Source organism: Electrophorus electricus, chromosome 4 (genome assembly GCF_041902795.1).
Source record: "Electrophorus electricus isolate QZ-2024a chromosome 4, ASM4190279v1, whole genome shotgun sequence".
NCBI classification, from domain to species: Eukaryota; Metazoa; Chordata; class Actinopteri; order Gymnotiformes; family Gymnotidae; genus Electrophorus; species Electrophorus electricus.
The window spans coordinates 7,629,168-7,655,235 of record NC_137500.1 but is presented as its reverse complement, the minus strand read 5'-3'; the positions used below and the strand labels follow the sequence as shown (position 1 = coordinate 7,655,235).

At 37.8% G+C, this 26,068-nt stretch overlaps 1 protein-coding gene and 1 long non-coding RNA gene across 5 annotated transcripts; one reads left to right on the top strand and one right to left on the bottom strand.

The window, feature by feature from the left end:
• Positions 1-9,751: 9,751 nt before the first annotated feature.
• Positions 9,752-19,163, bottom strand: LOC145657446 (uncharacterized). 2 transcript variants are annotated; one of them, XR_014123115.1, is made up of 3 exons: positions 18,972-19,162; positions 17,112-17,278; positions 9,752-10,344 (listed from the first exon to the last, which is right to left on the bottom strand). It is a non-coding gene; the product is annotated as an uncharacterized LOC145657446 (long non-coding RNA). The 2 variants fall into 2 exon arrangements; XR_014123116.1 differs by lacking the exon at positions 9,752-10,344 and adding an exon at positions 10,353-14,616 and having other exon boundaries at positions 18,972-19,163.
• On the top strand, positions 17,999-25,634 carry ube2q2 (ubiquitin-conjugating enzyme E2Q family member 2). Of its 3 annotated transcripts, none has more exons than XM_027018385.3 (13): positions 18,001-18,422; positions 20,282-20,386; positions 20,526-20,648; positions 20,748-20,804; positions 20,930-21,070; positions 21,490-21,574; positions 21,930-21,990; positions 22,102-22,192; positions 22,331-22,389; positions 22,783-22,831; positions 22,916-23,011; positions 23,100-23,166; positions 23,282-25,634. In XM_027018385.3, the coding sequence occupies exons 1-13, from the start codon at positions 18,264-18,266 to the stop codon at positions 23,311-23,313; spliced, it is 1,125 nt and encodes a 374-aa protein (XP_026874186.2). In that variant the 5' UTR covers positions 18,001-18,263; the 3' UTR covers positions 23,314-25,634. The 3 variants fall into 3 exon arrangements, with proteins under 3 accessions (XP_081568213.1, XP_026874186.2, XP_026874185.2); XM_027018384.3 differs by having other exon boundaries at positions 20,927-21,070; XM_081712087.1 differs by lacking the exon at positions 20,282-20,386 and having other exon boundaries at positions 17,999-18,422; positions 20,927-21,070.
• The last annotated feature ends 434 nt before the right edge of the window (positions 25,635-26,068 follow it).

Genomic DNA, 26,068 nt, shown 5'->3' with positions numbered 1-26,068 from the left:
TGAATTTGCACTCTCCCTCTCTCAGAAGCCTAATGCTCCCCAGCAAGCTTCTGTGACATTTAGCCCATGTCTGCAGCCATGTGACCATCCTCTAGTTCCAACCCCTAAAAAGGGCATGTTTCCCCTCTCTGTGGCCCCAGCCTGAGCAGCACCCATGGCCATGGTCCGTAGCAGCAGCAGCCAGCCATGTAGGGAGTCAATGCGATAAGGCCTTCCGCCCAGTGCCAGATGTTGCAGATGTGACCTATCGTACACTACAGACATTATGCAGGCCCACTGATTCATTGACGCAGACACTCACACATGTACGCTTGCAATTACACATTCAGTCTGTCCAAACACATCTTGGGAGGCTTCATAAGGGCTAATATTTCCCTGAAAGGCAGACAGCAGTGAGTCAGGAACAGCTGGGCTACAGTGCTGGCTCACAGCCGTTGTACTAATAGAATAACAGGGCCATCTGCAGTTATTTGGTGAGGAGAGATTTAATCGGAGCAGAGAGTTGAATATGAATTTATTATCATATGGTTTAAGGTTAAACTTATTTCATTGTAAGTATTAGGTCAACATTTGGTTCATTATCTGAAAATTGGATATCACATTGCAAAATGCATTTTTGTCCTGTTTGCTAGTTCACATTGGATAGGTCTGTCAAGGGGTTTTGGGACAAAGTGAGAATTTTAAAGTAGACTTGAAACATCAACATTGCAGCTCTGTGACATGACATGTACATATGTATAAATGAGAGAATGTATATGTTTTCATTTAGTTCTAGGTGAGGATGTTACCCAGGATGTAGCATTTTGTCCTCATCCATTCACATGGTCTTTCACATCTGGTCAAACAGAGAAAAGCACCTTTTTACTAAAACAGACCACAGTTGTTTCCATCACTACTGGGAACTAAGTAGGCACACTCTGCACTCACAGCATCATGCTGTGGATATGTGTCATTTGTTATTTGTCAGGTGAGGACACACTATAGCACAGGCACACAAAACACAATTGTCATGTATAATAATCTGGCACACCTCACCTTAGCCATTACTTGGATTGCCCTAAAGTAGTGAAACAGACAGACATGTTAAGAATCCAGATATACAGATATGATAAAGAAAGAGAGATAGTAGAGTATGTGTATTTCTTGCTTTATTTAGCTGTGGTGTCACATATTTTAAGAGTTTAGAACATAATGATACGGAGAAAGTTCATCAGAAATTACCACAACACTGAAAAGGTTCAGCTTGTTTTGGCCTGAGCTGTTCTCTGCTATCTGAGGTAAACAATTCCTCTTGGCACCATTTGGCACATCTGAGTACCACACAGAGGAATTCTTTATGACTTGCAATGTTTTTCCCTGCTATTATTTTCTCCTAGTTCTGGAAAGGAATGGAAAGAGTTGGAGCAAATAATGTGCGACTGGTCTGACAGGGCCTTGGCAGAAATATGTTCTTCTTGAATTTCTTTAGAAAAGTTCCTCAAACACTTCAAATTTTGCTTGGTTCAAATATTTAACATGCAGTCTAGCATGCATGAACAACTGTGCAAGTAGTTATAAAACATTTTTTCATTATGTTTGTGTCCCAGAACCAGTAACCTATTTCTATGGTTTTAAAGGGCTTCACAGGAATTCTGCAAATAATCATAAAGTTAGGATTTAAAAAAACAAAAAAAAGCAGTAAATGTAAATAAATTTAAACAAAGTGGAATGTTACCATCTAATTAAAAACCTATTTTTAAAATACAATAGCTATCTTGGCAGTGGTAAAAGTCTGATATCCTTATAACAACAGTATGTGCTGTTGGGATTCAACTATCCACCACCCAGTGTGTGTGTGTGTGTGTGTGTGTGCATGTGTGTGTGTGTGTGTGTGTGTGTGTGTGTATGTGTGTGTGTGTGTGTGTGTGTGTGTGAGTGTGTGTGTGTGTGTGTGTATGTCTGTGTGTGTGTGTGTGTGTGTGTGTGTGTGTAGTGCAATGTCTAGAGTCTTATTGTTCTCTCTATTGAGATAATTAAGGTGTAACAGTGAGAGTGAAGTTGCTCCATCCCCTGTTGTGCACTACTTACACCCATTAGGTGCATTTGCTCCAGTACAATGAGTGAAACATAAAAGGACATAGAAAAAGACAAAAACGATTACATGTGTTAAAACAATTACGTGTGTTAAAACAATTATGTGTGTTAAAACAATTACATGCGGGAGCATGTGGAATATTACCACATTACTGAAATGAGATCTATCTCAAACAGTAGTTTACATTTACACTCATCATTGTAAGGCAGAGTGAAGATGAACCGGAGATAGAGATGAAGAGGATGTTTTTGGGAGGAGGGGGCTGATTCACCAGGAACCATCTGCTCAGACCTCTCAATGAACACTCCCAAGGGAGACTCCACCCTCCTGCCACAGGAGGAGTGATGGGGTCACTAGACATGGGCGTGTTCCCTCATCCCCTACAATAAACCCATTCGACAGATTAAAAATACAAAGTAATGATGCACATATGACAGAACAATTTTTTCTTGCAATTTACTTGTGTGTGTGTGTGTGTGTGTGTGTGTGTGTGTGTGTGTATATATATATATATATATATATATATATATATATATATATATATATATACTGTACATGAGAGTATGAGAGCCAGTGAGAACAATTTGTGTGTTAACACATTGCATCTTTTTTGCCACCACACATCCTTACACATCCCTGAAGCACACTGCTAGGTCCGAGTATTTAGCTTCTCCCCCTCTCCTTTCTTTGCCAGATTTCTCAGCTGGTAACAGGTGTCTTTGCTATTGTCCTCTTTGTTTAGAAAAGAGACACTAGCCCCTCCCCACTTTGAATAGCCAGACAATGACATGAAGTAGTCATGAATATCTGAAAAGTGAGTTTGAATATGGGTGTGTTGGGAGGGGGTTGCTGAGTGGTTACGGGGAGGAGCCTGTGACGCACATCTATTATCATATGCTTTTAATTCATAGTTAACTGCTATAACTTATCTGTTCTGCAGGACTGTTTAAGGAGTGGGGGTTAAGCAATAGCTGTGATGCATGCTGTGTTGTTTTGTGCTTCATTTTCAGTGGAACTAGAAATAATGCTGGAAATAGAATTAGCTACATGAATGTTTGTTTGTTTTTTAAGTTTTCCCTCTTTAAATTTTTTAAAACTTGTTGATCCTTACAAAGCTGAAAAATCTGTATGATTTTTACAAGTAAAGGGTTCATTAGAGGTCCTTGCCAAATCCAAAGCAAATTAGCAGCACAGTGTTTAGTGCTGCTGCCTCACAACTCCAATGACCTGGGTTCTGTTCCTGGCCTGGCTGCTCTCTGTTTGGAGTTTGCATGTTCTCCCTGTGCCTGTGAAGGTTTCCTCTGGGTACATGGTGTGGGTGTGTGCCCTGTGATGGACTGGTACCCTTTTCAGTATAGGTTCATGCTTGTACACTGTGCTGCTGCGATAGGCTCTATAACCCTGAATTGGATCAAGTGATTTAGTATATAAATGATACAAAACTTCACACTTAATACCCTAGAAAGACCCATGTATTTAGCAACCACAGGTTCCAATGTATATTCTGACTTGTTATTGTTCTTTTTGATGACACCATTTCCTAGAATCACAGGTAGTGACAAGCATGTGTTTTAACATATTTTACTCCACATTTGAAACTGAGGTGTGGAATATTTGGGGCCTGCATGTATTGGATCTCTGTAATGAGTTGTCAGATAACATTGCTGTAGGCTGTGTCATCAAATTAGTATTCGATGAGTAATAGCTAAAAGGCACATGTGATCAGACTGTGTGATGGATTAGGTAGACTATTAGTCTTAAAACATTATTATTAAAAGTTTAGGTCATCATTGTTCATGAATAACATATTAGATTCAAATGAATTAAATTATATAAGTCTTTGACAGTTTGGGGGTTTTGTGCATTTTTGAATCCATTCATTACAGTTAATTTTCCTTAATGTTCACTTAAATTACTACATTGAAGCCAGTTTAAAATGTCAGAACTATTTATAAAATGTTTACCTGAATATACTGTGGGCAGTTAATATATGCATAAAAAGCACATCCATGTATTATGTAAATAGTCTAGCTGATGTTTGCATTTATATGTAAGATGATCTTTATTCTTTTTATCATTACTGTTGTTAATCTAAATCTCTCTCTTTCAGGGATGAATAAATTCTAAATGTATTTAGAAAAAAGCATAACAAACTGGAGCTTTCTGCATATCTCTCACAAATAGTTCCATAGGTCTTATTGCCCTCTCAGTTACCTGGTATCCATTTATTGCCACCACCTCCCAGGATGACAGTTTCCTTGTCAGTGGAGAGGTGTCATAATTAAAAAATCTCTGATACATTGCTGACAGTCATAGCCTGCTTATTTTCTGGTTTTCAAATGATTGTTTGCAATGGAACTCTGTTTGAAAGGATTCTATTGTATTGACAGGTAATACCATTTCCTTTATATGGCCTGATTCTTTACTGTTCCTAATGTGTTCATGGAGTTCTGTCTCATTATATGAAGTATGTTTACTCAGAATAGGTACAACACCCTGCTCTTCATGTCTCAGCTAGAGAAGTTTTAACCGCTTATTTAGAAGATGTTTAAGCTAAATACTCTATACTTTTCTTTTCTTTTACGATCTTACCATGAAATCTAGATTATCATGTGGTATTGTTATCAGAAATGTTATTCTGATTTGTTGAAGTAATATCCTTGTTTGAAATTCTTCTGCTACTAATGCTGTTTTAGCCTTAGGGCTTTTGGTCCATAACTTGAAGAAAGGACATTCTGTATAAATAAACTGTTAAACGTTAGAGCCAAGATATAATATCCAGTGATTCTTTTTCACTCTGACCCATTAATTGAAGCATCAGATCCTAGTAGATATGGGGGAAAACTGAGTCAACACATAACTAAGTTAAATTTTATTTGGATACATCTTTTTTCAAAAGCCATTTTCTTTAGAAAAACGTGTGTCTAGACCACTAATAAGAAAATTTAGGGTGGCATTGGCAAGGCAGAAACCCCTGACAGGACATTAGGCAGACTCTTTGAGACTCAGAAGGGGAAACCATCTTCCTCGGGCTGACACCTGATAGAAGATTTCAGTACGAAAAACTACCAGTGTAGGATCGAATAAAGTTGGTCTCATTGTTCATGGAAATGATAAGCAAGATGAGCATGTGGCAAATATTAAAATCTTAGAAGCCTGACAGAGAGATGGAGGGCTACTGCTGTATGGAACATATGCGAGACATGAGAGCATGGGAATCAGGAAGTTCAATATATGCACAGGCAGGTTTAGAACATCACAAAGTAAAAAGGTTCATACACGGGCCGACATGAAGCTCGTTACAGATCATGACAGATGTTCAGCATGTTTGATAAATATATGTAAGTAGCTCTGGGGAAGTGTGTGTGGCACATGCTGAGAATGTACATGTAAGTTATGTGCAGATGAAGATGAAGTATATGAAATTATTGTGGCTTGGCTCTAAAGTGCAAGGGTTTGGTTTTCTGGAGTAAACCTTTCATGAGTGTTCTCATGAGCTGCTGACAAGTTTTTTTGTTTGTTTGTTTATTTATTTGTTAGTTTTATTGCTTGTTTCTACTGTTTTAATTAATCTGCTGTAGCAAAGCAATGGGGCCATGAATGCTCTATATTTTGTCACAGAATATGTCTGGTGTACCAGGAACATCCATTTTTTGTTGTAGTAGATGTAGTCCATCTTTATTACTGTAATTCCCTATACAGGTTACACTTGACTGGCACTCTTAACTGCTAATGCCACACATCAGTCTGTCTGTAAGCTGTTCTTCTAGTAAACCTATGCGCTGTTGCTATCCCTTCCAGCACTGCATATTTAGATTAAACCATAGTCAAATAAAAGTTTTATAACTTCAATAAAATAATACACAAAACTAAAGTGGCCTGTAAATACCAGTAAAAACTAAAAATACTGATCTACATAGATAATTGTAGTAACTGCTTAGTATAACCAGCTTTTAGCAGTGAGTGAAGGACGTAGGATGTGAAGCTTGTTAAGTGTTTTTCTGCTATTTTTGGTCTAAATAATATGATAAAGCTCAGAAGTGAGAATGTGACCAGCACCAAATGCGACAGGTACTATCACTATTAAGTTAAGCCACTTACAAAACATTTCAGAAGTGAAAATTCAATTTATGCATACAAGAGTCAGATTTTGCAATACTGATTGTATTATAAATGTTGGATTCCTTTGTTACAGCAGGGTCTTGAATTTATGATGGGCCACTGAATTGTAATATTGCATATGAGAGCCATGCAGACTGCAGGTAAACTCATCAAGCTTCCCCCTGAGCTTTTGAAGAGGTTCCATTTTGAAAAAATACTGTTCACTGTAATCTATGCCTGCCACCTCTCTTTCCATTTCCTGCAACCTTGACTTTGGTTTGTATAATCTTTAGATATACCCCTGGTACCTGTGTTTTCATTTATGGCTTTTGATGCTCTCTATTTAGTTTACTTTGCAATCACGGTTGTGTTGTGAGTCTGTGCCCATGCTTGTTGTGTGCAGGGTGGCTAGAGGAGATACATGGAAAGCATGAGGAGTGAATGTCTCCCTTACAGCTGAACCTTGAGTACAATGAGGTCATTGGTCCAATTACTTTCACATGGCTCACTTTCACAGCATTTGCCACACCTCAAAACATGGTGTTTGCTTTCTCTCTCTCGCTCTCTCTCTCTCTCTCTCTCTCTCTCTCTCTCTCTCTCTCTCGGCTAGATTTTACGAACTTGATAACCCTTATACTGTACTCTGTGAACTTTACAGTAATAGCAAGCGTTTACAAAAAAAAAATGAATACATGTTGACACATGCTAGTCTGGTTATATCACACCTGCTCTCTTTACCACTGTAAACAGGAAGGAATTTTGAGCAGAACTACACACAGAGCTGTGTCTGCAAAACCTTACTGACCTCACAACCACTATTTGCCCAACATTTTGGTTTGAATTCAATTGTGTGGGCTTTACTCCTTCCATCAAGAATGTCTTAATCAATATGGTTACTTTCGATAACTGTTTTAAGTATTATAATATCACAATATTTGGCAACACATTAATTTTCAACACAGGAATAATTCATGAAACTGTGAATAAAAATCTGGACTACACTACTCACTAGCCAATAACACATTTTGACTTACTTTGTTATCACTAGTGAAAACACATATACACTATACAGTCTGAGCTGATGACAGTAGCTACATTGTAAACTGTGAAATACTGCCCCCTCCTGTACCTTCTTTGTAATGATTTTCATAATTTATATTTGGGTACATATTGTATATGCAGATTATGGAGAGGAAAAAGAGTCAATCAATGTACAAGTTCAGTAACATCAAACATTTGTCTAGATCATATGAGTCTAGAGATTTTAAAAACCTTTTAGCTCAGAACAACCATAATTTGCTTCTAAGGCATTAAAAACCTTTTAGATCGAAACAACCATAATTTGCTTCTAATGCAACACAGAACATGTGTGTGTGTGTGAGTGTGTGTGTGCATGTATGTGTTTGTCTTAGTGGGAGTGAGTGAATGAGTAAGAGAGAGAGAGAGAGAGAGAGAGAGAGAGAGAGAGAGAGAGAGAGAGAGAGAGAGAGAGAGAATCAACTATACTCAAAAATTACAAAAACCTATTACAGAACCTCTGAATAGAACATCTGGTTAGCTTAACTGACCAGTGGAATTCAGGCTCCAATTGATGTTGATAGGTCTGCTTACAGTATCCTATACTAACCAAAAAAAAAAAAAAAGAACACCCATAGCCTTATACCATCTGGGCCTTGTCAGGTTCTGGACTCAGTTCTTTATCCATGTCCTCAGTCAGTGTGTGGATTAAGGTCTCTGTTTCTGTCAGAGAAACAGAAGCTCAGGTTACTCATGTTTGTGGGCAGGCTTGTACCCACTTCAATTCTCTCCCATTATGGGGTTTCTCCAACATTTACTTGCTTTGCCTTCAACCACAGGAATAACAGAAACAGCGGTGACAAAGACAATGACATTTTGCCATAATTCCTTTTTTAAAGACTGACAGTTCCTTCTAATAGGTGGTCTAATTTTTAGTTTTATTTGTGATTCTAAAACCAGTCCTTAACCTATTTAAAAAGCCCTTTAAACTACAATGAAAAACCCCCCCAATACCTTTGCAATTTTCTGTCGCTAATTTAATTTCATTTTTATGATCAAAAATAGTTTACTTATGCAGCAAGCATTCTCTGGAGAGAATACTGACTGGTTGGATAACTTTGTATAACATTGATTATGTGTAACTGCTTTATAAAATCATGCTCTGGAATAAGATCACTCTTATAAGATCACATGCTTAAACACCATGTGTCTGCTATAAACACCTGGGACCTCCTTCATCATATGACATCACATTAGTAGTTTGGTTGATTTGCCTTTATTTAAAATCTCAACCAAGTCACCACGAAAGCTATTGCACAGACAGCAACAGGCATTATGGTACTTCTTATAATTCCAGTGCCACAGATCCTCAACTGTAGAAAAAAGTATTGCAATATGCAAAGCTCTGATTACAATGTTTCTACCTTACTTTGATTTGCATATTTTCATCACCATACCTGAATACAAGTAGTGGTGTTGCACATAGTTGCAGACAAGTTGACAGCTGCAGGTATCATTTTGTCCTTGAAATGAACATGTTGGCAACCAATGCCAACATCTAAAAACAAAGGATTCATAGTCTTCCTTCTGTCTTGAACTGTTATTTTTTTCAAAAACACTTCTGATTTCTCTTGACATCAGCCATATGTATGCATCAATGATGTATTTTCTAAATACAATATGGCACTGTATTTTAGCTCCCAGGGACTCTATCAAACCACAAGACTTCATCATATCTATCTTTATAAAAGGCCTTCATAATTTTTATCCTTCTGTTGAATTATTTTGCTTGCTAAGGCATGTAACTGTGTGCATCATACCAAGAGATGACTTAAAAGCGATGTCCTGCAATTGGTTTACCCCCAGAAAAAGCTGTTCCTCTTACACAGGCCAACAGAAAATCTGGCTGGAAACCATGATATTATTATCTCGACCCAATGCTGACCAACTTTGGAGGTAACCTTCCGATTCCACATTAGACAAAACATATCGATGTGGACAAACCTAATATGAGCTCTCCAGACTGGCAGTATTCAAAATGGCAGTCCTGAATGTGCTTGGTATGATTTATTGTAGCAATGTAGGGAATACCTGGAAATTGCTCAGTGCTAAATGGGCACACTATCCAAGAGCCACACTCTGGTAAACTGACTAGTCACGCATTTGCTCCATCCTGTATGGTAATATATCAGAACCACAATGCAAAGTTTCCCTTCTCTGACATCACCACATTTACTGTGGTTTGCATTAAAAGTAAGGCAAATGCAAAACAAAACTGATTTCAAGAATGACCTTCATGTAAAGCGGGTGTGGATCTGCTGTAGAAAATATCATCCAGGATCAAGAGGGAACCAAAATATTTATACCTCATAAGAACCAAAATTTAGAATCTGCATCAATAAAAAAGGCACTCATTCATGCTACAACACTGAAACAAGCCTACATTGTCCTTCTAAGAAGACAGAGACACATTTGAGATGTCAAGACATATCTTTGGTCTGTTACATCCCAGTCTGACATGATAATGGTGAGCGATTGATGAGTGGAATGACAAACAACACAGACGAAGTCAATACGGTGCAAAGCAAGTGTATTACAAAGTGTTGGAACAAACATACAAGTATACAGGGGATCAGTGTAACAACATCAGGAGGGACCAAGGCCAACAAAACAAACAAAACAGTTAAAAAGACTAAAAAGGAATAAGACAGGTGTCTATACTCCACCAAAAGAAAATATACAGTATACACTTACTCCCTATCACCAAACAAAACAGAAAGAGAGCCCATCCCCCCCCCCCCCCCCAACAAACTGGCAGCCCTTCCTTACAGTACTGTGATTTAGCACTACTATGCTTAAGAAAGATAAAAGATATTTACAACACACAGCCAACAAGCAGCCAACTATCAGAGGGAGAACATTAACTTGAAAATCAGGGACAGAATGCAAGGTCATACACAGATTTCTAAGTCAGTTGAATGCAAACAGCCCAACATCACTCAAGTCTTTTTCCCAACACAGCCAGTCTCTCTCTCTTTTCCTCTTCCTCTTTATCTGGTGAGCTGGGAGGCTGGTGATCCCGATACGGAGATGCGACTTTGGGACTGGGTCCAAGTGCGGAAGGGAAATCACCCACAAGACCAGGCATGAACCTGCAACACAGAAGCAAACAAACCAGAGGACACATACGTACACGCATATACATAACAGGTCCAACACCACTGACATAGTGAGATGACGCTGTTAACAGGGCACAAAGGTTTCCATGATAAAGCCTCTTTGTAATGATCATAGGTCACCCCTGTCCACAAATCTTCCATATATAAAAGAGGTAGGGGATTCTTCATATTTCAGATGTCTTGTAACTAAGTGTAATATAGCATGGACATTTTGAACTGATTACATCTGAAACAGTAATTAAATAATATTGCAAACAAACGATGCTTATTTTAAGCAATAAGTTATGAGAAACACTGTTCTTCTAAATACTGTAATTGTAAATTTTACTTTTTAAAATTGATGTTTTTTAAATGGACAAACTTGAATTCTGCTTGCATCTGTCCTTGCAGGCTAGCCCTGTAATAAATGTTATGTTAGACAATTATGCATTCAATCGCAGGTTAAGATGTGCTTAATGTCTTATACATCGATGTCTTTGCTACCTCAATGCACAAACATGGAAGGAGTTTGGGGTATTGAAATGACTAATTTCTGTGCTGATCTTGTTTCTTGATCTGCAGGGAAAAGTCACATGCACACACACACACACACACACCCAACATGTTTTCAATTCATGGGACAGTGAGTAACTATGCCTCACTGCCAGTGATTTTGAAAGGTTATAAACCACTACACACCTTTCTATGATCAGTGAATGTTTCTTGGTGATATAAGAAACTTGAGTAAATTGTTTTAACTTTTTGCCTTTTGACAGAGAAAATTTAGTTAGGATATATTAACAAATATACTGTATCATTAAGTTATAGTTACTAACTAGGTTTTACAATATGAGCAGGACATATAAAGTTAAGTTGGAATGAAAATGGACATTTAAGTGAAGTTGGAGAAAAATGGAAAATACCTTTTCTCCAATGTCATGCCTTCTAGCATTGCAAGGAAATGTTTGGCAGTGTACACACACATGTAAACACCTTAAACATTATCTGAATAGTATAAAAGTGTGCTTCCATAAAGCAACATACACATTTCCAAATGTCAAACCTCTCTAGAAACATTTAACATTATATATTACAAATTGAGACATGAATTATTTAAAGAATAAGATAATGACTAATAAAAAATAAGTCACCATTGTAGCTATTATGAAGCATAAATGCTTTGCATACCATACCATACCATACCATAACACCTTCACAGTATTACAGTTACAGATATTTCTAATTAAAAAAAGGGACGGTGCCCCCCCCACTGGTAGCCTCCGTTAAACATCGGGGGCATTGCACGTGGTTTGTGTTTACGTTTTGTCCTTTATTTTACATGGTCTCTGTTTTGGCTTGTTGCCACGCCTCCCATAGGTGGCATGTTGTGCCTAATTCACCACACCACCTGGGTTATTATATTTATCCTTTTTATTTCCATGACCATTGTCTTTATACAGCAGTAGAAGTACATGTGGCTTGTTTGTGTTTTCAAATTTTATTGCACATGTCTCTGTTTTGATTCATTGCCATGCCTTATTTGACACACCATCTGGGGGTTATGTTATGTTGTTATGTTCTTTATATGCCCTTTGTATTATGTGACCACTTGTTGATCATTGTCTATATTACAATTGCTTTCTTCTGTTCCTGTTAGTACACTTTTTTGTTCAGTTTCATTTTTGTACATTTCATTAACTCTTCAGCTGGAGACTCACATTTGCTTCCTCCTTTTTCCCCCCTGCATGTTCTACACATATGTCAGAAACTAGCTGAGAAAAGTGAGATACTGTGCTAGATCAATTTCCAAAAAAGACAATTAACTTATCCCTGGTGGCTACAATAATGGTTTATTATATTGTATTATGTAAAAGATACAATATGATTTATATAGATACACTTCTTAACAATGAAATACATTCCAGACCCCATATTAATATGGACAATAACTCCATTCTTGTCATTGCAAGTTGCCAACACATTAGGTGGCTGTTTCACCATCATTCCATGCTTTTGAAATATATTGTGTAAAACATAGCCTACCATAAAATTCCAGCTTTATGAGAATGTTGCGGTTGAATGAACCTCTTGTCCCTACCCATCTCACAACAGAGAACAGAGTGATATTATGGATCAGGCTGTGCAAAGATGCCCTGGAAGAAAGCCTGCCTGCTAGCAGGCAGAGTATATATGTAATGCCATAACCAAGTGGCTGGCATAGTATATTGAAACATCTGTGCCAAGGGAGGTGGAGAATGACCAAGCTAAGGTCCTCTGGGACTTCAAGATACAGGCTGACAAAATGATGATGGCTAACCAATCAGACAGTAGTGATGGAAAACAGCAGAAGAGGGCCATAGTGATAGATGTAGCAATCCAAAGTGATAGCAACATCAGGAAAACAGAACATTTGAGAAATACAAAGGGCTGCAAGAAGAACTAGAAAAGATGTGGAAGTTGAAGGCATCTGTAGTTCCCATGAAAATCGAAGCACCAGGGGCTGTGTACCCCAAACTGAGCGGTTGTAACTGATCCCAGGAACAAGTTCTGAGACCTGCAGCCAGAAGAGTGCAGTCGTGGGAACAGCTAAGATACTCTAGCAGAGGAAGGAGGGTGACTGGGGAATTTATCTAATTCATATGAATTAGTCAGCAGAAAATTTAATTAATTGTAGGATAAGAGCAGGGGTTTCCACACACTTCAGCGCTCTAGTTCCTAGTTGTGCAAAGGAAGAATAGGCTATTGTAATATTACTGTTATTTCCCTTTTAACTTTAATCATTTGTAGTTAATAAGGAAGCAAACTAAACCTATTTGGACTATCAAATTAGTTTAAGATTAATAATCTTAATTGCATAACACATTATGCTGTTCTTGTTTCATGATGTTTCAGTATGATCTACGCAGGCATGTACTTAACTATGACATGGCTGTTAAATTGAGATAACCTAGTTCCATAAAAAGTAGCTAACCACTTTAAAGGTATTTCATTGTGTATTTCATTCAAACTTAAAGTCCCAATCAGTAATTCCCAACACAGAACCTCAATAAGCACGTGTTGTCTGTTGTTGTGTTACGATTATTTGTTATCTGGAGTCATCAGTTGCTGCAGTATAAAAAAAATATTTAAAAAAATAAGATTTAATAACTAAGCTACAGCTGTGTGAAAGCCAGCTAACTAATTATTGAAATAGTACATCTTAAAAACACATAATTGTATAAACACTTAATGTAGTGCAAACTTATGGAATGCACAGATAAGATAGTAATTCATTTACATGTGACTCAGTTAACGCCCCATGTTAAATTTCATTAAATTAACCCTACAGTAAAAACCCTTTTTATTGTTGAAATCAATTCAATTTGTAGAAACATCCTTACCAATATGCATATTTTTTTTCCCTACTATATGCTATACTATACTGTATTGTGTAGTCTATATACTACATACTATACAATATCTTGTGTTGTAAAATGTTAAGGTATACTTAATAAGAGGTGAATTCATATACCTCAGAACAATGAACTCCACATATATCTGCTTGGTTGTGCAATATAGGGCCGCAGTCCAGAGGACACTGAGGAACAACAACATCTATAATCTAATATTCATATGCAGCCTAGATTAGAAGTACTGGTGCTTGGTACTCAGCTGAGCAAAGAACTGATAAGGAAGAGAGTACGCTGTCAGAAAAGTGTCACAATAAATCGCACTGCAACTTCAGTACGCATACATCTACAATGTAATTTTATCATTCCTTATAACCTTAACCTCAAGATAGCAGTGCCCTCTAGTGTATTATCTTGTGCACTTCTCTGAACACCAAGTTTTTAAGAAGCATTTTTGGACTGATTATTCTGTACGGGAAGATCATCTGACTCTCTAAATAAAGAGTTTATTTACTTAGTGTAACAGGATAGCGGAGGGAGATCAAACAGAGTGCAATGCAGGTGGTATTGATGCAAATAATGGGGATTTATTTTCCCAAAAGTCAAGTGACAGGGAGCATCATGCCATAAACAGACAAAGAAAAAATTTTATTTCAAAGAAAACAACCAAAGAAAGAAAACAAACTCAGTCCAGACCAGATCCATATATCCTGGTCTTTCCTGGAACAAGTCCAGATTAAGTAACTCCTTTAGCTGTTGCTGCTCTAGGTGGGACATATTCGCTGCTTGTGTGCAGTTACCAATAGGGAAATACTGTTCCGTTGGCTCTTCTTCCCCCATAGCTCGTACAAACAGCTGTGTTTCCACTGGCTCCGATCTAGAATAGAACTCTTTATGAAGATTTACATGAAAGATTTTTTTTCCTGTTTACTCATCTCTGGCATACAGATTTCATATGTCACCTTTCCCACTTTGTGAAGAACCTTGTATGGACCATGCCATTTGGTTAACAGCTTGTTATCGCTGGTCAGTAAGAGCAACAGGACCTGTTGCCCTGGGATCAAAGATATATCCCTGGCATTCCAATCATACCAAGCCTTTTGATTCTTTGGGGCTTTCCTCATATTCTCCTGAGCTAATGATGTCATTTGCTCCAAACGCTCCCTCATCTGGATAACATACTCTTTTGCTCACCTTGTGAACCTTCCCAGAGCTCCTTCAGCAGATCAAGAGATCCTCATACTTATCGTCCATACAGAAGCTCAAACAGAGAGAACCCCATAGAAGCTTCTGGCACCTCTCTATATGCAAACAAGTGGTATGGTAACCACTGGTCTCAATCTTTTCCTGACTGTGTGATGAATTTGTGAAGCATAGGCATCAGCGTTCAGTTGAATCTTTCCACCAAGCGACCTGTTTGACAACTGGTTGTTCCATCCCCATTCTTAACACGTTTCAAATCGGACCCTGTCTTACAGATTTCTACTTTGTAACATATGAAAAATTTGGCCTTTTCTCTCACAGGAAGCTACCCAGGTACTTGTGTAATCTGTTGTAATCTCAAAGATAGACTACTGCAACTTGCTACTTGCTGGTTTACCTCTAAGAGCCATCAGACCTCTACAGCGTGTCCAAAATGCAGCAGCACGACTGGTCTTCAATCTTCCAAAGTTCACGTCACTCCACTACTGCACTGCCTTCATTGGCATCTAGTAGCTGCACGCATCAGATTTAAAACCTTGATGCTTGCCTACAAAGTCAAAAATTGACCAGCCCCTCCATACATGATGTCAATGGTCAAAGCCCAATCCTTACCTCGAGTAATTCAAACCTCAATTATGGCTCGGCTTGAAATACCATGCTTCAAGTCTCATGGAAGACAAGCATCGAGACTATTCACTGTCCTGGCTCCTAGATGGTGGAAAGAACTTACACTTGCTGTCCGGACAGCAGAGTCCCTTGCAGGCTTCAATTGCAGACTGAAGACCCATCTATTTGTGGAATATTTAAATGACCACTGACCATGCTCCTATGTTGACTAACTGAAACTTATTGTAGGGTATTGTTTATTGCACTGATGTTGACTGCTCCTTTGTTGACTACAAACTCTATTACTTATTGTTTATTGCACTGATTGTTGTCTGAGAGAGCTTATGTGTTTTGCACATCTAGGCATCAGCATGCCATAAATCTAAATGTTTTTAATGCCCTTAATGCCTAGCAACTCATATACTTGTTTAAGAAGTTGAGAAAGAATGTTTGAGACCTGATCCGTAATAATCTCCTTTAGTACCCAACCACAGGAAAATAGGAAAAGCAGGCAATTAGCAATCTGTCTAAATTTAATGTTTCTAATGGGAAAAGCTTCCAGCTACCTTTTAGCATAATCACAGATCACTAACATATATCCATTACCACTCTCAATTCTTTCTGATGGCCCCAGTATGTCCATACATATTCTCTCAAACAGCATTTCTATCACTGGTAGATTTTGCAGTCGAGCATGTTACTCCTCTCTCTGACATCACCAGACATTCAACATGTCTTACAAAATTCAATTACCATCGGTGTATAACAATGGCCAACTAAGACGACTAGCAATCCTCGCCAGTGACTTATATTTGCCCAAATATCCAGCCCATGTAACTGACTTTGTAAGTGTTATGACTGTATCTCTGAGAGACTCTGGCACTGCTAACAATTCTACCTCTGCCTTCACTTGACACAAGATACCATTATTTGTGACATATTTTTCATCTTTTATGCCTTGTGTCATTCCCTGCTTCGCTCCATCTATTTCTGAAACCTTCTGAAATCAACCCTGCAGTGTAGCATCTGCGTTCTGCAGCTCAGCTATATCTTCTGGAATTTGCATTTCTAAACTAATGGGTGGTTGCAAAACATCTCCCTGATTCATTTTAAGTGCCTTTAACTTTTACCCTTCTCTCCTGGATTTACACGTTTTATCTTATTTTCAATAACTGTGTCAATGAAGAGTAACTCACTCAAATTTTCTCCATTGCAGGATTTCACTTGTGCAATTAAAATCACACAAAATCTGAAGACCTTGACCTAATACCACTGAACAGGGTACTTGAGGAACTAATGCTAATGGCATAAAAAATGTCTGACCATTCGCTGTTAAGAAAACTTCAGCTGTTGGGTAAACTTTGTATTCACCTTCACGAGGCTTGCCAATTCCGCTAGCATTCCCTCTGCAGGATTTCCTGGTCTAGATACCGCCTAATTGTGTGTGGCATCCTGTGCCGCAGCTACCACTTGACTTTCCAAAGAGCTTTGCACCACCTCTTGTTCCAGCACCGGTCTTTCTACCACTCCTCTGTCTCGTTTGCACTTGGGTGGCATCCTTACCCATGTCGTCGTCTGTTATAGTGCAAGTCCCGTTCAACGTAGGACCACTCCTGACATCCTTTAACGGAACCGCTCCCTTCAGTGGGACCGCTGCGATTAATGGAACCACTTCTGGTGGAATGATGGAAATGTATTTTCCCAAATGTCCAGTGACAGGGAGCATCATGCTACACGCAGACGAAGAAAAAAAAAGGCAACTTCAAAGAAAACCACCAAAGAAAGAAAATAAATTCAGAAAATTAAACCTAAATAAGTGTAGCTCAGCATGCATTCCAATTATAGCAGTATATCAGCACATATCTACCAGCTACCTCGGAGCATTTCTGCCTATACCTCGCTCCTTATATATACTTAAATATCCTTATATATTATATATACACATTAACTTTAGCAATTATCTACATAGTCAGTTGGTCACCCTGAACAATGTAAGAAAGTTACAATTACAATTATCATTATTTTCCAGAACTCTTGCAATAGGTTTGTTCCACCTGATAGAGGTTTCTTGAGTTAAGATAAAAACTTTTTCAAACCATATGTGTTATCCGTGTCATCACTCCTTCTCTGTTTATCAACATGGAACGGACAGGAGTCCCGTTACACTTATACAAGAATGAAAACTCTGACCAGATTTGTCGCAGTTGGAATATAAATGGACATCCCAATACCAAATCAGATGTGTTACCCATATATTAGAAATTGCTCTATTGGACTGATAGGCGAATCTGGACCCGATATCAGCACTGCTGATTTGCAAACTATTAATGGGCTGACAATTAGTTACCTTTACCTACCAAACACAGGGTAAGCTTTAGGTCTATGTGTCATCTGGCTACGCTGAGTCAGTGGGCAGTAGACAGGCCAGTACATAATGTAACTACTGCACATCTGAGTGGACACGTATGGCGTCAGACTCCTTGCGGTCTCATTCTCTCTTTCTGTTTGAAGGGGAACTTTAGTTCACGTGTGTACTCATACCAAGAAACTATGCAACATAAGTCTATGGTTATGTTATTTTCTCCACCCCCTCTTTTGTTACACAGTCCTGGCGTTGCAAAAACAGACACTAACTGCGCGGTCGCAGTCGTTAGCTAGTAAGATAGCTAACTACTGACCCTCCTCCCCCTGCGGCCTGACTGGAAATGAGTGAAGATGTCGGTTTCGGGGCTGAAGGCCGAATTAAAGTTCTTGGAGTCAATTTTTGATCCAAATCATGAACGTTTCAGAATTATTGATTGGAAACCAGACGAGCTCAGCTGCCAGTTTAATGTGACTGGGGAAAAGTTATTGATCATCCATTGCAACATCACGGTAAGGAAAGACTGGAAGACCTCGAATAACTTAGCTAAAGCTAACTATTTAGCCTACTCGTTACTCAAAACCCAAACTAGCGTTAGCTAACTAATCTTAGCTAGCTTGCTAAAAAGGAGATGGAAAAAGCTTCGTGACATGTCACCTATACTAGATGTGTGCTGTCGGTTTGATCACCTGTCTCTCTCTTAGTAAAAGGCGAGCGGGGTATCTATATAGTTTGGCCTGTGTCGATATATATATATATATATATATATATCGATGTCAGTCATAGCTAAGATAGGTTAGCTAACTTAAACAAGTTACTGAAGTAGCCAACGACACGCTTATTGTCATAACCAATGAGCTAGCTAGTTAATTTAGCTTGCTAGCTATTAGCTGGTTGGTTCGCTAACTTAAACATGCAGCTAAAGCTTGCAAACAGCTTGCTTCTAAATGCATTTGTTCATGCTAATGCACTGCTACTGAAAAACGCTCGCTCACTCGCTAAGTATAATAAAATATTCACTACAAAAAGCTACACGTAGCAAACTCATATTGTTTACTCACCATAAACAACGATTTTCTAGCCCAGTTGATTGTCAGCTAGCAAAGCCTATTGAGTAGAGGCGTAGCTAGTTGGACAGGCAGCTTGAGTTCTGGTAGTTAGCTACGCTAACGTTTCAGGTTATCTGTGCTGGAATGTGACACTTTGCTAACCAGACGGTTAGCTGCTCTCTCTCTCTCTCTCATTGTGTATATATATATATATATATATATATATATATATATATATATATATATATATATATATAAATAATTAAAAGTGTGTGTGTGTATCTGCCTCAGAAGGGCTCCATTTAGGTAGGTAGGTAGGTAGCTACCAACGCTTAAATACCATTAAGGATACCATTAGTTGCGCAATATGATTATTCGCCCAGAATGTTTCACTTTAGAATTCCGAGTTTAAATTGCCCAAATATTAAATTGACCTAATTCACAAATAAGGTTTGGTCTGTCATTCAGCTAAATTCTTATAATGATAGCTTAGCTAGTTAGCTCGATAGCTGGGTTATCTAAGATGGATAGGTCAGTAGGTTAGCTAAGATAGGTAGTTTACACTTGTGAAGTTTAACGTCTGAAAGACAATTGCTCGCTAACAAGTGATTACAAGGTAGATCATGGATAAATTGTTAGTGCAAATCGCACAAAATTCCGTTTCCTAAGATGGGCTACCTAGCTGGGATCTAGTTGTCTAGCAACTTTATAGTCAGGTTTAGGCAGCTGTTTGTTGACAAGTTCAGTGTGTAAAAGATCAAAACCGAACTGGTAAAATAAAGAGTAATTGAAGAAACAATTCGGTTTTAGGCAAATTTGACATGTATACGTTTTATGCTTTATATAAAAATGTAAACATCAGTGTTTTTTTTTGCGAACGGGTATGTGTTTAACAAATTATTGTTCTATATATAAGGACGGCTTTGTAATGCTTGTATAGAATAAATATATTATTTTTTAAAACGTTGCTATAACTACGATACAGCGTTACAGATTGTGCCAGCCGCCATCTGAACGTTTCGAGACATCTCGATTCTACTTCTGGTTTGCAGTTTGCAATGAAGTGCGGGGAAAATATAGGCAGGGATGTTTGGCTGTTGCTATCTTAAGCAGGAAAGGGGAACACGTCATTCATTACCTCTCTATTCTACATTGCACTACGTCAACACAGCCTTTTACGAAATGTATTTTGTCACATGCCCATACCTGACCTCATACTGCTTTAAATTTAACGACTGCAGAGGACCGAATAGTTCATTTACACCAACTTCAAAACATCCTGCCCTCCTGCTTTAGTTTTCCACAGCCTGTTTTGCTTTTAGGAGTCTTACCCTTCAACTCCACCTATATGGTTTGTGGAATCAGATGATCCAAGTCTGACAGAGGTGTTGGAGAGGCTGGAAGATGTCCGGAGAGGTAGTACTCTGGTATGGAAGCAGAGTGGAAGAATTTTCTTCTAATTTTAACTTTATCCTTTTCAAGTCACCGCCCAACATTTGTTCTTAATTCTCTCTGATAATCGGTTGCTAACTGTGGAAATAATACTTATTTTTCTGTCCCCTTCAGCTCCTCCAGCAGTTAAAAAGGCTGATCTGTGATCTTTGTCGACTCTATAACCTGCCCCAGCATCCTGATGTGGAGATGCTAGACCAGCCTCTTCCTGCTGGACCCATCAGTCATGAGAGAAAGGTTACGCAGATCACTCTTTTGAATTGGTTTTACTTAATTTACTTTGAGTAAAACCTGGATAGTAATACCTCTTTTCTTTATTTCTACTGTTCCTTCTAGCATGCAACAACAGATGAAGTAACATCTGAAGAAGAGGAAGAGGAAGAAATGGCAGAGGTTTTTTTTTAATTGTTATTTGTCATCTGTTTTAAATAGTAGTGGGCCTTCTATGTGTCCTCTATAAGAATGAATCAAGTAAATGTGTTGTAATCATTTTCTTTGTGGTTTCTGTGCGGTAGCAGGATATTGAAGATCTAGACCACTATGATATGAAAGAGGAAGAACCTGTAGATGGTAAAAAGTCAGATGATGATGGTATAGATAAGGAGAACCTTGCCATTCTAGAGAAAATTCGGAAGAACCAGAGGCAAGACCACTTGAATGTAAGTGTGTTTCGGTAAGGTAACTTGCATCATCCATGTTTGGGAACATGTTTTTTTTTTTTTCTCCCCCCAGGTATTTGATCATTTTCCGCTATTTGAATAATTCAGTATATTGGTTTAGCATTTCCTTTGTTCTCAAATTGTCCGCCGTATTTTGTTGTATTCCAGTCAGTAAACACTGTTCAACTTATTTTTTTGCTGTTATAATCATGTGGTTACTGATGTTTGTTTTCAAAACAAGTTCTCTTTCTTATCCTCCATTCTACAAGTTGTCCAAGGATTGCAAGTATATGAGTCAATTGGGTCACCATATTGTTCCAAAGTAACAATGGTGTTGTTCTAAAGTGCATTTTTAAATTGTGCATTTAAAAAAATTAAAAAATAAAAACATTTTATAGGTCTATATTTTGCATTTTTAGGGAGCGGTATCCGGTTCTGTTCAGGCCTCAGACCGTCTCATGAAGGAACTCAGGGAGATCTATAGGTCACAGAGTTACAAGACAGGTGAGTGTGCATGTACTTGAGGTACATTTTCTGTAAATGACTATATGGGAGTGTTGGGGCTGTTTAATGATCAGTTGATATTTGTTTACCTCCTGTAGCTGTCTTTTTTATGTAAAATGTAATACAGAAGAAGAGAGTGCTGGTACAGGATTTTTGTGCATTCATATGCTTTCTGTGCTTTCAAACTTTGGGTGCACAAAGTTTGATAAAAGGCTTCTGATATTATGCTAAGTGGGTGAGTGTGGTGGAGTATTTTTGAATACTGCCTTTTACTTTTAGTTCAGTGTGTAGAATGCAAAGTTGTGTAGATAGACTTTATTCAAGGTATTGTAGATAGACTTTATTCCTTTTGCAGGAATCTATTCAGTGGAGCTTGTCAACGACAGTCTTTATGAATGGCATGTCAAGTTGAGGACGTAAGTACAGCCAAGTGCAAGTGTTTTGTCTGACTACTTTTTTGAAAACTTAAATGGTACTGAGTTCACTTAAAAAGAATGTCATAATCTTCTTTACACTTGTATTAACAGGGTAGATCCAGATAGTCCATTGCACAGTGACTTGCAGGTCTTGAAGGAAAAAGAAGGAGTGGACTACATTCTGCTCAACTTTTCTTATAAAGTTCGTTCTCCCCCTTATATATGATTTTACATTTGAAGTATGCCCTAATACAGTTTGCTATATTATTTGTATCTTCGCTCTTTTTTGTTTTGTTTTGTTTTTTTGTTTTTGTTTTTTCTTTGTTTTTTGTTTTTTAAGGATAACTTTCCTTTTGATCCTCCCTTTGTACGGGTAGTGTCTCCTGTACTCTCCGGAGGGTCAGTACAAAAATATTTTCTAACTAATATATTTGGAAATTGTTTTACTTTCAAATATCCTCTAATGTTATTGTGTAAGCTCTTTATTTTTCAAGGTCATTGTAATTTAGACTCTTAAGGAAATGTTTAAGAACTCATTTTAAATAATATTTCCCAGTGTTTCTACTTGTGAAAACTGTTTTTTAGTGATTAAATGCTAGCACCTAGCTGAGAGTATAAAGGGTGTTGTTAATGTTCTGTTTATAGCTGGGGGTACCTTTTATTTCAAGGATTCTTTTATGTGCATTCAGTATGCCATGTCTTCTAAGTGATTTAGAAGTGACACGTGCTGTAGATTTTCAACACATTTCCAGGATCATTTTTCCTTTTCATCACTGTGTATGTTTTTTCTAGCTATGTTCTGGGAGGAGGAGCTTTGTGTATGGAACTTCTAACTAAACAGGTTTGAATTTTGAATGTTACACTGACAGTTGAGCTCAGTTAATGCACAGAAACCTATTAAATATGCTCTCTTATGCACCCTCAGGGCTGGAGCAGTGCCTACTCTATAGAGTCTGTCATCATGCAAATCAATGCCACCCTGGTGAAAGGGAAGGCTAGGATACAGTTTGGAGCAAATAAGGTTTGTACCAGGCCTCTGCTTTTATGTGAACATTTACATTTGTAAACAGAATGGTTGCCCAACTATACTGCTGTTTCCTTTATAACAGAACCAGTATAATCTTGTGAGAGCACAACAGTCATACAAGTCTTTGGTCCAGATTCATGAAAAAAACGGTAAGAATGCTGTCAGCACGTTCACATGCATTTGCGTCCTCTACTTTTTTAAAATATGGACTGAATTAATCTGTTAAACTGAGTTTATTTTATGCGTTCCTGTTTTGCCCTACAGGCTGGTACACACCCCCTAAAGAAGATGGCTAAGAGCCCCCTTCTTGCACACTGGGAATATGAGATTTCTGATGAACCATTTGCTGTTTTATTTTCATAATGTTATTTCCTTCAAATTCTTCGCTTCATGTGGAGTGTGAGGTCCCACTCGGAAATGCTTCTCTCTATCTAACCTCTCTTCCCCATTACTTGTTGTTTATCCTCCTCTCATCTCTTGTTTTCTCTGGTTTAATACGGGAAAAGAGGGATGTGTGAGACCCAGAACCTTGGTACTAATGCGTGTCTTTTGCTGAGTGATTTTTAGATGCCACCAGACACGTCTGTTTTTACTGACTGGAGCGACAGGTATGGCTCCTTAACAGAGATAGATGAAGTTTTTTTATTTTATTTTATCCCTTGTCTGCTTTTATTGGATGTTTTTACCATCAAGGCTTCAGACTTTTGGCGAGGGGTGGGGGAGTGTTTGATCTTCGGACAAGAATCGATGCAATAAGAAACAACGTGAAGACAAGCCATTTCTCTCTTATCTGTTAGCACCGATATCTTCCGTATTTTTTGCATTCAGTTTTACCATGTATTGGTACATTTAATGCTGATATTGTTAAAGAATCATTACTTGCCAGTGTTTTGTTCAATCTCTATAGGAAGCCCCTATGTTAATGATAAAGGGATAAGGGAGAGTAGGATTTGTATCTAGTTCAAATATTAACTTTGGACGAATACCACTCAATTGTCAGTTTCTTGCTTTATCCTGTGGCTAATCTAACCAGAAATGGGCAAACACAGTTCTGACTGGAATGGGGGGGAAGAGTATGTGTCATCATTGTTATGTAGCTACACAGAAGTCTGCTTGTATACTTGTAAATGGATTTGTGGTCCAAGACTCTATTGTGCCGTTTATGTGAAGTAAGTTCTTTTTCGGCCTTTGGATGTGCCACGTTACACAACAAGTCAGAGTTCTGATGGGGCCTAAGACCTTGAGGGTCATTTGTATGTTTTTTGGGCTGTTGAAGGTTAAGTAGGAAGAGCACATACAAGTACAACTTTATTGTCAGGGTTTGTGATCTATTTTTTCTTGAGTCTGAAGATGTCATTCATTTTCTGTTTTTAAAGTTCACTTGCAGACAAAGATTTACCAATTTACCTTAAGTTGTCAGCTAAACATTGGAGGCACTTGGTGGCATAGGGTAAAATCCATTGATGAGGAGGAATAATTCTTTGCATAATTGAGAGGTATATTAACAATTATTTTTGCATCTCCATCATTAAAAACAACTTTGAGAACTTTCAGGTCTATGAGACATTGTTACAGTGGATTAAGCTTGCAAAAACTCATTGAATCAGTGTTGATTTGCACACTTCTCAGCAGTCACTCCAAACCAGGCATGTTAATTTGGGGGTATCTTTGAATTTTCAGTGGCAACTCGGGGAAAGAAAACAGTGTCAGCTACTTTAATGATCTCTTGGTCAGTGCTGTGGTGTTTTTTGTTGTTGTTGTTGTTGTTGTTGTTGTTGTTTTTGTATGTTTTTGTATGTTTTTCTTCTTTACTGAATAATTCAGTATCACAATATGTTTTAATATGTTCAAGAACTATGTTTATTTAAAGAGGAGTGCAAAGATGTCAAGAATCAGGCCTTCATTATGATTGATTGTGTCTCATTCCAATAAAGGCCATCCTGTGATAACATGGTCATATTTGTATAGGTCATAGTCTTAAAGATGACCTAGGATGTAAGAAATCTTTCTTGATCATTTTGATCTTTTGGCACAAGATATTGTATGCCTCCTTGTCATGATTGTCATGTCCAGATTTGAGATTACAGGAAAGCCATATGTAACACTGTCTTGCAGATCATAGATGCAATTTTTCATGTGTTTTGGATTGCTTTCAAGCATATGTTGGTTATTGATCTTGTCATTCCTTTTCAGTGTGTCTGACACATTCTCTTAAGAGCAGCATAGCTGAGTACTGTTATCTGCTCAATGATGCTGCTCTCTTGTTTTCACTGTATAATTTTGTTTGTTTGTTTATTTAATTTGGGAATTTACAGTCTACACCTTGTGAAGTAAACAATACTGATTTTGTTGTAATCAAACTGGGCTGCTGTTGCAAACAGTGTGCTACTATGTATGACTGAACAACAAAGACTTTTTTTTTTTTTTTTTTTTTTCCTTCAAAAACCTCAGATTGACCAATCACGGTGTTCTCTCTCGGTGGACTAGTTAACTTACTCTTGGCATGCTTAAGTTTATTTTGTTTGTTTGTTTTTTCATTGCAAGGTAATTTTGACCATGTACAGTAAGATTTGTAAACTTGTATCAAGTTTACAAATAAAGGATTTTATGAGGGTTATTGTTTAATGTGTCATTGACATGCAGTAACCTCAGTGCCAAGAAAACACTCAATGCAATGAACACTCAGTGTTCAGAATTAAAATTGATATTTTATGTCCTAGAAAATGTATAAATGGAAAATTGCTAAACAGACCCTTAGGTTGTGTGTGTGTGTAAATCTTGATAAAAATGCTGTCATGACATCCATCACATCTCAACTGCCAACAGAGCACACTTTGACTAGCTTTGCATTGCAGGTAGTAGCAGTCAGTGCCCTGCTGCTATTTATGCTTATGAGGTTTGTCTAGTTTTAATTTGATTTAACCAGCTTTAATTAGACCAATACAAAATATTAGTGAATTACTTTCAAATGTATCTTTTGATATATTTCTAATAACTAGTATTATCAGTTTAATGTGCAGGGTAAGAACCAAAATTGTTTATTATTGATTT